The following is a 15,945-nucleotide window of genomic DNA, read 5'->3' as shown; positions in this document are numbered from 1 at the left end:
TGCAACGTTTTATTAATACTACGTACTGTACGTACCGTACTGTTTTATTTTTATGTCTCTCTCTCCCATTAATCATTGATTTTGTGCATCGTAACAGTATTTTATGTTGAATAATGCAGCTTATTAAAAATACGGTAAAAATTCTTCATGTAAGAAACTGTAACATATAGATAAAAAATGGTTAACAGTTTAAACGGTGTTTTAAAACGTCTGAAAGGATTGTGTATGTTAATAAAAAAATAATATACACAACTCTTTTCCACAACGCGAAATTTCGACTTACGCTAGAAGTCTTAAAACGCATCTCTCGCGTAAGTCGGGATCCGAGTGTGCTTTTTTCCCTTATTTAATTACTCTATCTGATAATCAAACAATATTAAAAAACATTTTTGAGATAAACGAAGGAGTTTTTGCTCGTTTAAAAACTTTCAAGTGATGGTAACGATTTTACCCATTTTACCCGGGCGAAATTTTCTGCATATAATAACTGCACTTTCCCCATTATTAATAAGGCGTATTTTAGTCAGCACACTCGAGTACAACATATTTTTTTTTCTCTAGAGTACCTTTTTTCGAGTAGGGATTTCTTTGAACAATGATTGAAGCACCCAAATCTTTGGGTAAAAAATGTGTTGTACTCGAGTGTGCTGACTATAATACGTCTTATTAATAATAGGAAAGCTGCAGTTGCTATATACAGAAAAACAAATGGTACAAGTGGTACCATTATACCAGAAAAACAAATCGTACCAGAAATATAAAATACCAGAAAAACATTAAATTTAATACCAAAATACCAGAAAAACAAATCGTGCAAACAATGATACGGTTACAAATGGTACAAGTCATTACCATCACTTGAAAGTTTTGAAACTGGCAAAAAAATCTTTCGTTTATCGTAAAATTTTTTTTAAAAACATTTCTCAACTATCAGCTATGCAAATTAAATTAGGAAAAAAAAAAGCACTTACTAGTATAAATAACATACATCTTGAACAATAAAATCATATGAAATTAGGAACACCTTAATTTTGTGTGTTGAAATGCTTTCTGGAACTCAACTGATTTATTCAATGACAAACCTTATTAATCGCGTGGCAGAAGAGAGTTAGACACAAATAATTAAGTATCTATCATGTTTTGGTTGATTGTTTACATTATCCCAATACCAAAGTTTAGAATTTTGAACATGAGTTTCGTCCACCTAGCTTGTACTAATCGAAACACTGTGGGGCGGAGTAATTTGAGAGGATTTTTCATCTCATTTTGTGGGACTTTCGGGGACGGGGTGCTCAAAGGCATTTGAGAAGGATGTGCCATCTTGAGAGGTGTGCCTCCCCCCCTCCCGTTTTCTCAATTGTATGAGAATTTTTACACATAAACCGGAATTCAGGCTGCTTACGAGTAAAAATAAGTTCTGAAGACACATATAAGAATGACTCTCGCTCTTTTTGTGTTGGAAATGAAGTCCTGTCCATAATAAATACAGTTGATCTTGATAGACACAACAATTCTCCTTATTTCTTCTAATGCTGTCTAAAGACCTAGTCTTGCACATAAAAATATTAATCTGTCTGTTAAAGTCATCGTCTGTAACAGACGACACGCAAACTTAATACAGTGAAACCTGTGTAAGTGCGGTGCACTATTTTAGTGGTCCACTTACAAAGGTTGATTTATATGAGAAGGGCTAATTCTGTGCCTGAAAAAAAGCTGTCAACTTATACAGGTGGTCAACTTTACAGGTTTTACTGTACTAAAATTCGTAGAAAAAGGACGTCAATAATGGTATGTAGAATATACTTCAAACAAAGTTTCTTTTTCTGTTGAAGAGGGGAGAAAAAACTTCCGAAAAAAATTCTCAACTATGACAGAAGCATGCCTTACTTGTTCTCTGTCGGAAACGCTGTTGGAACAAATAGCCCGAAGTCGTTTAGAAACAATAGGGAATTGCAGAATATCGATGAGGCTATAATCTAGATCGAAATTGTTTTTTCACTGGGTCATTCTGCACGGTCACGTAACACGTTTCACTGTTCATGCAAAATAAAAATAGTGAAATTTAGAAGCTAAATGAAAATACGGCAACTCATTTGAGCATCAGAAACAAAAGCGAAAAAAAGAAGAAAACAAACGAAAGAATAATTGAAGTCGCTGCTCTCCTCCCTCCCCCCTCCCCCCTTTTTTTTGCTGAGCGAATTGAGTTGTCATGTTAACTTACGATAGTGTGGTTTAGGGTTTAGTTTTCGAAAAAAAAAAAAAAAAAACACTACTAATTTTGTAAGAATGTTTCTCTTTGGAATGCGTTCCACTTCAGGAAATTTGACGACGATTTTCAGGGGGGCCAACCTCGGGGAAAAGGGGTCATGGCGCAGGCTGCGCCATTGAAATTTTAAGGGGCGGGGGTGTTTTTCTCCTTTTTTTTGGGGGGGGGGGAAGCTCCCGAGTTGGGGGGTATTCGTGGTATGGGAGAGGCGCCATTGCTATTGAGGCGAGCACCCTTGCGGTTTTGGTGACCATTTTGCGACATTTTACTGGTATCTTGTCAAATTTGGATCCAACCTGGGGGGGGGGGGGGTCAGTCCATAAAATTGTCGATTTTAAAGTTATAGGTTTTAATTAATATTTTGAATACTTAAATGTCTTAAAAGGATGAGTCTTTGCTTGCGGAATAGCTTCTGCTAAATGTCTCCACTCTAGCCTAGCAGACAGAAAGGCAAACAGGCGGACATACAGACAGACGCGCACAGATTTTTAACACCATTGGTTACATTCTTTTTAAAGTAAAGAACGAATATGCAATTAAATTAGAAAATTAATTGTGAGGAAAATGTGTGAATGTGGTAAACATTTAAAGAATCTTACTCATATTAGAACAGTAAAATTTTTTGATAGACATTGTATAGTCGGATCCCGACTTACGTGAGGGATGCGTTCCAAGGCTCCTCGCGTAAGTCGAAACTTCGCGTTGTGGAAAAGTGTTGTGTATATGATTTTTTTTATTAACATACCCATCATTTTAGACATTTAAACCCCTTTTAAACTGTTTCTGACCATTCTTTTTTAAACTATATATTGCCGTTTCTTACATAAAGAGCTGGATTTTTACCGTATTTTTTAAAAGATTGCCTCATTCAACATAAAATAATGTTACGATGCACAAAATCAATGATCAATACGAGAGAGAGACATAAAAATAAAACAGTACGGTATGTACAGTATGTAGTAATAATAAAGCACTGCACTGTAAGAGTACTACACTGTAGATACAATAAGTTACATTAATAACTTAAAAAATGAAGATGGTGATTTATCCTGCGCACAATCCGATCGTCATTCTAATATATTTTGAGATACAGTAGCTTTACTTTTAAACCATTTACATCTATGGTAACACCCCTTTGGGACCCCATGGACTTATACGGATTGCCTTTCTCTTGACGTTTAATTATACGTATGAAAGATTCACCCCATACCTAATTGTCGTGCTACCTTCGACCCACTTTCCAGTTGCTCAAGCCATCAAGAATCTTTACCTTTTCTTAAACTGTCGCAAACTTTCGCTTGTTGTTTCCATCTTCAAACTTTGGATGAAACAGCGTGCCTAGGTGCCACAATATTTCCTCACCTTTCATATTTAGAATAAATAAATGAAAAATGAGGAGTGGTGATACATACACACATTATAGTGCGGTGTGTGGGATCTTGCCAGTCAGTTATGTTGAAAGATGAAAGTACATTCACGGAGTCAATGTTAGTAGTGAGTAACAAAGCCGAAATTTATCATCACAATTCCTTTCCAAATATTTTCGTATTGAGAGCGAGAAATTCAATTTAGCTTTAAAATTCGTTGCTCCTGAGAAACTCGCGTTGTAGCCATTTCGCGTCAGTCGGATCGCGTTGTAGCGGGAGTCGACTGCAATTTCAGTTGCAGCGCATGAATTTAAATATTTTGAATGCAAGATGAAAATTTGAAATAGAAGATCAAGGAAACCTACTGCATCAGCATCAATAGGCTATTAGCGAGACCCACGCTATTAGCCATACAAGCAATCATCTTTTTTAATGGAAGGGTGAAAATGGATTCATTCGGAAATCAAACTCCTTTCTGTTAGAAGCTTGATAACAGCATCCTTTTTCTATGATAGTTTTATTAGCAGCTGGGGAGCGGCAAACTCCACAGAGCGAGGAACAGACAGCTGAAGACACCGAGCCAGCTGCAAAAGGGTGTCATGCTACGCTACGCGCAACTCGCCATTTAGACACGATTTTTGCCCTTTTACTTTCTCTCCCTCTCTCGCGAGCAAGAGTTTTTTTCGAATACACTTTTTGCGACTGTCGTCTGTTGCCATTTTGACGAGATGAAACGGCGACCTTGATTTAATGAATTACACACACACACACATTGTCACACTCGCTCGATAAGTAACTGGTTATCCCAAGGTTTGAGAACAATTTTGAAGGAATGAAGATTTTTGTACTTCCTTTTACAAAAAAGGATGTATTGCATTCGCGAAAAAATTTTCACCCAAAAATCGGCCTTAATTTCCATTTTGCTCACCCCCGAATGAATGTTGAGTTTTTTTTTTTTTTTTTCAACCTGACCACACGTGGATATGTGCCTAGGAACGTACAGACACCCGAAATATCCATTTTGACGATCCCCGAGTTAATTACAACGAGTTTTCTCGTTACGTCTGTATGTACGTATGTATGTGCGTAAGTGTGTAGTGTATGTGTGTATGTATGTCGCATAACTTAAGAACGGAATATCCTAGAAAGTTGAAATTTGGAACATAGACTCCTAGTGGGGTCTAGTTGTGCACCTTCCTTTTTGGTTGCATTCGTATGCTTCAAAGGGGGTCTTTTGCCCCTTTTTGGGGGGAAACCATTGTTAATTTCGATGTAAACTCACGTGTTGTTATAATTTGGCGGACACTTGGCGATATATCGCCAGTCTTCTTTTCGCCAAGTTTTGTCACCAACTTGGCGACAAATTTGGCGATTTTTTTTTTTTTTTTGATAATTTGGTTTCAATTTGGTCACTGTTGATGATATTTAGAGAGTAAACAATTGAATCACATTAAAATTGCCAATAATGGGTAAATGACATTAAATTGTAAGGAGTAAAAGGAAGTCATGTGATGCACACATCAGCTCGTTTTAAACTTACTATGCGTCGTGAGTGTGTGTACCGCTCCCCCTTTTCCTTCTCTAAAAATACAGATGTTTATACAGCGGCTTAATATTTCGACAAATTTTAGATACTGTAAACGATGAATGAATGAACAAAGCAAAGTTTTATAGCAGACATTGGAAAAAAAATACAGCATACTATATTTCGAGCTCACAACAAATTTTTTATCAGTTCATAAAGTTATGAAATACGGGGTGTAAAGTTTCGTCTTCCCCCGGAGATCTTACATCCCAAAACTTTATATCACCCCTTGAAAATGGTCCTTGTAACTCCGTAACAAGACCTTGAATCTTTTCCTTCTTCTTCTTTTTTTTTTTTTTTTTGTAATTTGCTTTGAAACGTGGGTTTTTTCATTAGTAATTAGTTATTTTCGCACTACAGTCAGCATTTCATTTTTTATCGTAGCATATGATTATAGTTCAATGTAATCCTGCATTATTTATCTTAGGCTGCTACATATGATGAACTTGGGAAGTCAGAGAGAATCATAGATTCATAGATCTTCTTTAAATGAAATAAAATAACATTTTTTTTTTCTTTTTTTGTAGATTATCATTTTAAACTGAGATTTTAATCCCAATTAATAATTAGTTGTTAAAAATTTGCTCTGAATTAGATAAGCATCCTGTTTTAAGTTTGCCTGAAAAAATAGTTTTTTAAACTCTAGAAAAAAAGTTTCAGCTGTTGTGTTTCGAGAAGTATAAGCACTGCAATGGGGTCGTTTCCAAAATTCTAAAAGTATTTTTTTTTCTGAAAGAGCATGCTTAAAGACATAGGATCTAACCATTTTTTAAATAATTTGTTTAAGTTTAATATTTTTAAAAAATTACTTAAATCGGCGCGCTTTCAATGTTTATGCTTCTGTCCCATGACATCACAAGTGAAGAAATGCAATTCTGTGTTGCCATTCACAGAGCAAAATATTTAATTCGCATCTTTACTCACGTGTATTGGCAACGATATGGTTGATAGCAAGCGTAGAGTGCAGTTTTAATTCGCTTCTTGATTATCATAACCTGGAATCGCGGTAGAAAGATGCGGCAAAGTACATCATTTGTGACGTCATCAAGACCACATCTTGTTTCAAAAGTCGGACATTTTAAAAAATTAACTAAAAAATAACTGTTGGGAACATGAGAAAGTATTTTCTGGATCCATGTTATTTATTTATTTATTTTTTTGTTTTCTTTTGCTTATTCTACCAATTTCAGTGACAAAAAGTACTACTTTTGACTGAAGGAAACAACCCCATTGTCAAATTCCTGGAAGGAGTAATAACCTGCGTCAAGCCTCTCATCCATTTTGTCTCTTAACTTCTCATTCCCGTGCTTTTCTTACAGATTTGGAATGTTGTGAAGTTTCAATTTAAATTTTAGACCCTTTATACAGTTTTTTTAACCATTCATCGTCAAAATATGGTTTAAAATGTTATCAAATTTTCATCTATATTATTCTTTCTCTCCAATGCTGTTCAAGTAGTCTAAGGTAGATTAGAAAAAACGTCTTTAACACTATGTAATATATAGTAAGATTGCTTCCATATCTTCATCTCTTGGTACCATTACAGCCATTTCCCCAACCCGTTTCTCTTAGCAGCGACTGCTACGTCGGGATTAGAACTTGGAACTTTTGAATATCATTACCACTTAGCGACGAATTGGGAAATTTCATTTAGCTCTCTCTATGGGAAACAACTTTTAACAGAACTTCAAATACTTAGCATTGACTTCAAATACTTAGCTTTTTAAGAACTTCAAATACTTAGCATTGACACCAATATTCTTTCCCTTGAATTTCGAAATACCATTTTCCGCCTTTGATCTTGTCATTTTGTTTGTTTAACATATTTTTATCTAATCGTTGCCTTTTACTGATCATCTCATCTTCTTCAAAAGTGTCTAGTTTCTGTTTAAGAATACTTAAGGGGGTCCGGAACACATTTTGAAAAACATTTTATTACATACTTTAGAGTTTTGAAATTTTTTGCACTGATTTACCATCTATTAAATAAGGAACATCATAACATAAATGTTTAAAAAAAAATTTTTTTATTTAAATTTAATTAGTTTTTTTTTTCAAAAAATGGGGTTGCTTTAAATTGCTATAACTCAAAATATTCTTGATCAATTTTTATTTTTTTAAAATAAATTACGCACAAATATCTAAGCTTTAATTTTTATTCGGCGATTTCAAAAATATTCAATGAAAAATAAAAAATATTTGAAGAAAAATTTCGAAAAATTCAAAGATACTTTTTTTAAAAAAAATCATAACTTTTGCAGTAAGCGTTTTTTTCAAATTCGCCGAATAAAAATTAAAGTAAACTGTTTGAAAAAGATGTGCTCCAAGTTTCATTACTTTATCTTTATCGGTTTCTGACTTATAAGAGTTTGAATGCAAGAAATCGGGAAAAATTGCATCATGGAGAAAAACGCGTTTAAAGTTTTAAAGTTAAGTACACATTAGTTAGGTGTATGCAACAAAAATAATTATATCTTTCGTTCTATTTAAGATAGAAACAAGATTCAAACGTCCTTTTAAGCAGAAAAAAACGGAGTAATTTTTCACATGATAAAAAAAAAAAAAAAAAAAATGCAACATTTGACGATTTTTGTGTCCCGGACCCCCTTAAACTTCTTTCTAATTCTTTGCCAGTTTTATGTATGAGATGTATTTTTTCCTTCCTTTATACAAATCATGTTTGTGAAATTCTCGTGAAAGCCCCCGAAATAGATGCCGAATTTTCAGCAGCAGGATTTAAAAAAAAAAAGCCTTGAAATTAAAACTCTGTTCTTTACAAAATCCATTTTAATAGCTCTTTCTTCCAGGTTTCTCCTGACGGGAAGACACTGGGACCTCCCAAAACTTTTCTCATTCGGCAAATTTTGTCTGACGATTTGGCAAATTCGGAGACATAATTACACTTTTTTAAGTGACCAAATGTCTCTTTTCATTAGATGTACCCAGAGCTGCCAACTGCTACGAAAAAGTCGTAGTTTCTACGGACTAGTCTTGAATTACGAGTCTTTTTATCCAAAGCACACTTATTTTGCATTGAATAGGGGGTTCCTTGTAACCTTAAAACACATGAATGCGTTAATCTGCAATTTTGTGCAACTTAATGTTGTTATTTCTTATTTTTACTAATTTAGATTTTCAAAAGTTTTATATCATTCGGCAAAATTTGGAGTTCCATTCGGCGAATAAGGAATTTCCACAGTCCCAAAAATTTGGGGCGCCCCTGCTTTCTGCATCTGTTTATTGCATCCAATCAGCGCTCCCTTTCCGAATTACGTCACCATCGAATTTAAAAGATTCATACTCTAATTTAGATACCAGTCTCCCCTCCCCGTCTGTGTAGTCAAACACGAGGATCATATGTTTTCGAATGTTCCTCCCCCTTCAGATAATCGGAAGATTCCGCGTAGCTAATGGAGAGCATCCTGCCCAACTGCTGGGATAGAATCTTTAAAAGGGGGAATAAGATAATGGGGGACATTTTGCAACGGATTCCACTCAGATGGCAGAGGAACAACAGTCTGCTATTAAATACTATTTCCTGTTTATCGCCCTCTGACGGTGTGGGATAAATTCGGGTCGCATTACGTTATCAAATCGATTGGATTTCGATAGCAGACGATTACCGTCAAGGACCGTTCCGTAATTGATTTCGAATGGTGCCTTGTTGGTTCGGGAAAAAGGAAGTGTCGGTTCGCTCAGATCTAAATTAATTAGGCGCTTTTGTGGTTCATGACAAGTCATTTTGTTCTAGGAAGTGAAAAGAGAAGGTGCGTCAGCTGGTATTATTTCAAAGAATCGGCGTCACAACATCGATATGGCAAAAACTTTGCCAAATGAAAAATGAGTAAAGAAAAGTTTTCTACCATAGAGAATTTTAAAGATATGGAACATTTTAGAAAGCGTAATTTTCATTCCTTCTCTTTCTTTATATTTTTCTTAATTTTGAACTGTTGTTCCCGTTAGAATACAGTCATGCATTTAGTACGTTAACAAAGGAGTAGGAAAAAGAACGTCGATTTTTCAATTTACTATTTCGTTAAATTGAGATCCTAGAAGTTCGTTTAAAACCCTGTCCAAAAACATATTTATCTACACATTTCTAGTTTTCTTTGTGCGTAAATTATAATTTTAAAAAGACAAACACTGAACTGTATTTAATTAAAACGAAAAGGATTGATTACAAAATATTTAATACTTAACTTCAAAAACAGTGAAATGCAGAAACACTCATTAAAACAAAGCTCATGTTCTATACATTAAATTCGCTATAATATTATACATACTGTATTGTTCATAAATTTTACATGATATTACAAGAAAAAAAAATCACCCCCCCCCCCCAAGTTTATCTGCAAACAAAAGAAATGAGCCACTTATTTTGTTTCTGGTTGTAATTTAAAACTAGTATGTTGTGGCCATCACGAAACTTTCTTCTATATTTTTCTTTTTTTTTCTGATCTCTCCCCATGCTTGACGAGGAAGCAATATTCCCAACAAAAACAAAATTACACATGCAAAAACTTGACTACCATCCCAATGTCTGAATTATTGCAAAAGCAAAGCAAAGAGCGAAAATTGAAAGTTATTTTAAAAGCCTTGCTTGAATTAATTACAAATATTTTATTTGTTAACAAACATAAGATGGCAACAGTTAAAAATTTTAAATCATTGAGATAATATTTCCTATCATTTCCATACAATTAAAATCACGAGAAATACGCAGACGACAATCTATTACGATTTATCTTTCTTATTGTTGCATTAATAAAAATATTTTTATTCGCAAAAAAAAAAAAGAAAAAATCAACACCTCTTGGAGCGATCGGCGTCAAAATTGAACCAAAGCCTGTTTACAAATGGACTCACATATATTCCAAATTTCAACCAGAACGTAGCATTACTTCTTGAGATAGGGCACTCAAAATGGAAAAAAAGAACGGGTGATTGCGCTACCCCCCTTTTTAGCTGTTGACACAAAAATAAAATCAGTTCTTATACCCACTAAGGGCTACTTGCCGATAAATTTTTCTTTCATTCCGTTCATTATTTCTTGAGATACAGCAGTCACAATTGACGACAAAAAACGTTCTATAGCTCAACCCCCGTTTGAGTTATTGACACCAAAATTGAATCAGCACCTGTTCCTGTTAATACCAACATATGGACCAAATTTTGTTTGATTCCGCCAGTTACTTCCTGAGGAATAGCAAGCACGCGTAACTCGAAAAACGTCCCATTGCTCCACCCCCCTTGGAGAAATTCGCGCCAAAAACTAATGGGCACAAGTTCACATAGGGGCACATATGTGTACTAAATTTCGTTCGATTTCATGCGGTAGTTTTTGTTGTAGAGCGGCCACAAAAAACTGGTCACACACAGACGTGACACACATACACACACACATACATACACACAGACAGACAGACATTTTCCAAAAATGGTCGAAATGGACTCAGCACACCTCAAAACGTTCGAATCCGTCAAAATTCGAAATTCGAAAATTTGCACGAATCCAATACTTTCTTCTATATATTAGATATAGAAGAAAGTAAAAATGAAATTTAATTTATGCTGAACGTTAATTTTGTTGATACACATGAGTCCAATGGCGCTCCTAGCACGGGTGTCACCTGGGGCGGTAATTTCGGGGGTTAACTCCCGCTCCCACCGAAGAAAAAAAAAGTATTAATCACGAAATTCGTATAATTTTCAGAAACAACTCATTTTTACTTTCTTCTATATCTAATATATAGAAGAAAGTATTGGATTCGTGCAAATTTTCAAATTTCGAATTTTGACGGATTCGAACGTTTTGAGGTGTGCTGAGTCCATTTCGACTATTTTTGGAAAATGTCTGTCTGTCTGTGTGTGTGTGTGTATGTATGTATGTGTGTGTGTATGTATGTGTGTGTGTATGTATTTGTGTCACGTCTGTGTGTGACCAGTTTTTTGTGGCCGCTCTACAGCAAAAACTACCGCATGAAATCGAACGAAATTTGGTACACATATGTGTCCCTATGTGAACTTGTGCCCATTAGTTTTTGGCGCGAATTCCTCCAAGGGGGGTGGAGCAATGGGACGTTTTTTGAGTTACGCGTGCTTGCTATTTCTCAGGAAGTAACTGGCGGAATCAAACAAAATTTGGTCCATATGTTGTCATTAACAGGAGAAGGTGCTGATTCAATTTTGGTGTCAATAACTCAAAGGGGGGTTGAGCTATAGAACGTTTTATTTCGTCAATTGTGACTGCTGTATCTCAAGAAATAACGAACGGAATCAAACAAAAATTTTTTGACAAGTAGCCCTTAGTGGGTATAAGAGCTGATTTTATTTTGGTGTCAACAGCTAAAAAGGGGGTAGCGCAATCGCCCGTTCTTTTTTTCCATTGTGAGTGCCCTATCTCAAGAAGTAATGCTACGTTCTGGTTGAAATTTGGAATATATGTGAATCCATACGTAAACAGGCTTTGGTTCAATTTTGACTCCAATCGCTCCAAGAGGTGTTGATTTTTTTTTTTTTTTTTTTGCGAATAAAAATAGTTTTATTAATGCAACAATAAGAAAGATAAATTGTAATAGATTGTCGTCTGCGTATTTCTCGTGATTTTAATTGTATGGAAATGATAGGAAATATTATCTCAATGATTTAAAATTTTTAACTGTTGCCATCTTATGTTTGTTAATAAATAAAATATTTGTAATTAATTCAAGTAAGGCTTTTAAAGTAACTTTCAATTTTCGCTCTTTGTTTTGTTTTTACAATAATTCAGACATTGGGATGGTCGTCAAGTTTTTGCATGTGTAATTTTGTTTCTGTTAGGAATATTGCTTCCTCGTCAAGCATGGGGAGGGATCAGAAAAAGGAAAAATATAGAAGAAAGTTTCGTGATGGTCACAACATACTAGTTATTTTGTGGTGTAATGGAAGTTAACATCAAATGACAATTATAAACTCTGAATGCAGTTTTATCTGAATTTTTTCATGATGCCACGCCCCCCCGCCCCCCCACTCTCACAACATTGACTTCATTTTTTTTGAAATTTGATGAATTAAAAATAGTGTAAGATATATTGTGGGAAACTTTCAGATTTGATTTACATGTTTTCTAAACTCTTGTATTCACTGTCAGCCCCCACCCAGATGGGTGGTCATCGGGGGCGGACGACTCCCGAACTCCGTCTCCTACTCCTACCGCGGGAGTTTTAGAACGTTCGACTCCGACTCCTTTACCCCAAAATCAACCCGACTCCGCAAGCACTTGTAGACTTTGAGGGAAAATGCCCGGCTCTGACTCCGACTATTGAAATTTTAAATCCTCGACTCCCGACTCCTTTACCCCAAAATCAGTCCGACTCCGATTCTGGAAAACTATCGACTCCGATTCTGGAAATTTTAGAACCTTTGATTCCGACTCTTTTACCCCAAAATCAGTCCGACTCCGAAAACAGTGGCAGAGTGTCGGACTTTGATTGAAAATGACCGACTCCGAATTTTGGAACTTTAAACCGGAGACTCCTTTACCCCAAAATCAGCCCGACTACTACTCCGCAGCCCTGATACGTAGGTTTAAGCCACATGCATCGACGAATATTATTAAGCAACTTTCGCTAAATTCGTCAAAAGAGTTATTTAATAATCTATTTCTTTCTTTCTTTTTTTTTTTTCAACATCAGGCACATACCATATCAGAGGCAACACACAGATCATCGATCTGTTATACAATCGTCCATCGTAGGATTGCAACTAATGAGACGTTGAGCCAATTTTTCGGAGAATGCACGAATCGGAGAAATTAATTAACCTATTGTTCTTTTCGCTAAAAGGATTCGATAGAGTCAGTGAAACGTTTTGTTCCGAGAGTTTGCGCAACACCCCCGAGCTCTATTTCACTTTTTTTTTTCTGCTTTAATTAACGAAGTTAGACATATTGCTTGCAACCTACATTTAAAAAAATCTAGCGTGAATGCCAGTGATATTATGTCTCGCTAATATTCATAATTTATAACCTATTTTAACTTTGTCAATTTTTTTTCATCGAGAACCTTGACATGTTGCACTACAGATGTTAAAGGAAAATATATCAGCAAAGAAAACATTTTTATTTTTAGGCATTCGTAATAAATATTCTTTATGTAGGTATTTATAGCATACCTGCGTGTGAAAATGTTGAGAAATTAGGATAGAAAATATAATGATAAAAATAATCAATCATTTTACAACAAAAATGTCAGCTTTAGAGAACCGTCTTTGTCCTTTTCTCTCTCTTTTTTTAAATTGTTTTTCTATTTTTTTACCTAATGAATCCCATTATCAAAGTGGCCGCTAACTTGATGACGATTTCTTTTCGTTAATGGGATCGTTTCCAAAATTTTAAAAGTATTTTTTTTCTGAAAGAGCATGCTTGAAAACATAGGATCTGACCAATTTTAAAATAATTTATTTTTTAAGTTTAATATTTTTAAAAAATTACTTAAGTCTCTGCGCTTTCAGGACTGCAGTTTCGTGCTTATTAGCACTCATCAGCCCGGCATAGGAAAGTGACTGAGCTGGAGATGGAAAACCTCTTAAGGAAGCCAAGAGTGCCAAAGAAACTGGTAGCTAATGCAGAATTAGCGCAGACCAGACGAGTGTTCGAAGCAATGGTTCGGTCCAACTCGAAGATTGAAAGCAAGTCATGGTATATTCTGCCGCGTGCAGGTAAAGGGCAGTAACTGCAATTTTTTCATTTTTCATTTTTTTACATTGTTGCCATCTGTTGTACGTTATTTCGCTCTTACAAGCTCGCTTATTTGGTTTCCGCTGAAAAAAAGGTGCGAAAAAGTCGTCAAATTCCAACATTTCCCCATTGTTAGTATGGAGTCCAAAACGCGTTTCTTCAAATATCTCGAAAACTCATTTCTGCAGATACTGCCGTTTAATTGGACGGTTTGACACTCTTGGCTTCCTTAAGAGGTTTTCCATCTTCAGCTCAGTCACTTTCCTATGCCGGGCTGATGAGTGCTAATAAGCATGAAACTGCAGTCCTCGGCTGGAAATGACTGAGCTGGCTGTGTATTTCATGTATTTCTTCTTTAACCCTGGCTAATGGGCGGTAATTTACTGAATAAACTGGTAGTTAACCTAATGAGGAAGACACAATCAACAACTAAAAGGCGTCCGAAAATTTAAAAGGATAGATATTTTTTTTGTGTGAATTATTTTTTCTTCTTCTTGAAACACAAAGTACATAGAATGAGGTTATGTATAGAGTAGCACATTGGACAACATCCCATGCCTTTGCAGGCACTTTCAAACCCTTTTGTCGAAATTTCTCATGATCAACTTTCATAAAAGTGGCTAAATTTTGTCGTTGGAGGGAAATCTTTTTTAATGCACGGGTGGATTTGGGTCTTGTTAGCCCAGAACTTTGGACTTTAAATTACCACGTAGGAAGAAATCCAATGTTGTTAAATCATGTGATCTAGAAGACCAAATGTGATCACCGAAACGGGCAAGAAATGTCTCATGCAGTAATCGGATTGTTCAACAATGAAAATGCATTTTTCTTTCTAGTGCTGAAATTTTACCAACCATAAGATCTGTATCTCAGAGCCAGACTAACGTAAGTCACATTGTCTCTAGTTTGCAGGAGAGTGAAAAACTTTTGCTCGGTGCACACAAAAGATAGGGCTCGTGCTCTTATAATACTGGTAAATAATTTCAAAGGAGGTTATATTTCATAGAATTACGTTGTGACGACTCTACGAGGAATAAGATTCTATTTATAAAGCTGTAATATCCCGAAAATAGTTTTTTTTTTTTTTGAACTTACTTTAGTCTGTTTCTGAGGTACAGAGATGTCAACGGAAAAACTGTTTTTTTCTTTAGTTGCCAACAGTAACTTAATTTTCTATTTTATTAAAATCTTGGTTAAATATTGAGACACCCTTTCAAAGGCGGCTAAAATAAAATTAACCGATATGGAAGTTGAATTAAATGCACTTAAACTTTGCCATACCTTGCTGGTGCGTGACCATTTAGGAAAATTTACACTTGGCAGTGCACTGCGTAATGTGGACCTAGGAGAGACGTTCGACTGCAAAGTGTCACTGGTAGCATTCGAGCTCAATGTTCCACAGTTCGAATCTGTTTCGTTCAATAGAGAAGTGTCCATGCTGGTAATTTCCAGGTTCTCCTGAGAGATGGCGGTACTACTTCTTCGATGGCGCCAACATCGGCGACGCACTTCGTCCGTTTGAACGCCAGCGGCCACTTTGGCCTGGCGTTTGTTGGCGGACTCTTTGGACGCCATAACGCCAGTATGACGTTCAGTCTGGTTCCATGTCGCAAACACTGACGTTCCGAGCGCGGTCCGTGATGCTGCTACATCTGTGTGAGAGGAAAGGAACGGAGCTAGTGCCACTGGGGTAAAAGCGGAACGTGGAGAGCAACTCACATGGCAGAAGGTGTCGTTTTCTTCTATAGAGATCTAAAATTCAGAAAAAAATAGCATTTAGTTGTGATACAGATGCACTTGAAAATGGTTTAACAGCCAATAAGAACACTTCGTCACCTCAGAGCAAGAGTAAGATATCTAAGCCCAGAAATATCAGTAAGATACCTTATTGTTGTTTTGAGGTGACGGGAAAAAAAAAATAATTTGAATTTTGACATTTTGAATTCAAATTATGTTTTTCGCAATCACTAGTGTGTGTGTATATGTAGGCATGTGTGTTTGTGTAGTTAGG

General features: G+C 35.7%; 1 protein-coding gene across 1 annotated transcript in view; it reads right to left on the bottom strand.

Moving 5' to 3' along the window:
* LOC129219833 (uncharacterized) overlaps positions 1-15,509 on the bottom strand; it is a 148,912-nt gene extending 133,403 nt beyond the window's left edge. Inside the window, exon 1 of the mRNA XM_054854138.1 lies at positions 15,216-15,509. Coding sequence (XP_054710113.1) covers positions 15,216-15,509 — 294 coding nt within the window. The remainder of the gene's footprint in view (positions 1-15,215) is intronic.
* Positions 15,510-15,945: the final 436 nt, after the last annotated feature.

The sequence above is a fragment of the Uloborus diversus genome, chromosome 4 (genome assembly GCF_026930045.1).
Source record: "Uloborus diversus isolate 005 chromosome 4, Udiv.v.3.1, whole genome shotgun sequence".
Classification (NCBI taxonomy): domain Eukaryota; kingdom Metazoa; phylum Arthropoda; class Arachnida; order Araneae; family Uloboridae; genus Uloborus; species Uloborus diversus.
This window is presented reverse-complemented; position numbering and strand designations above follow the sequence as displayed.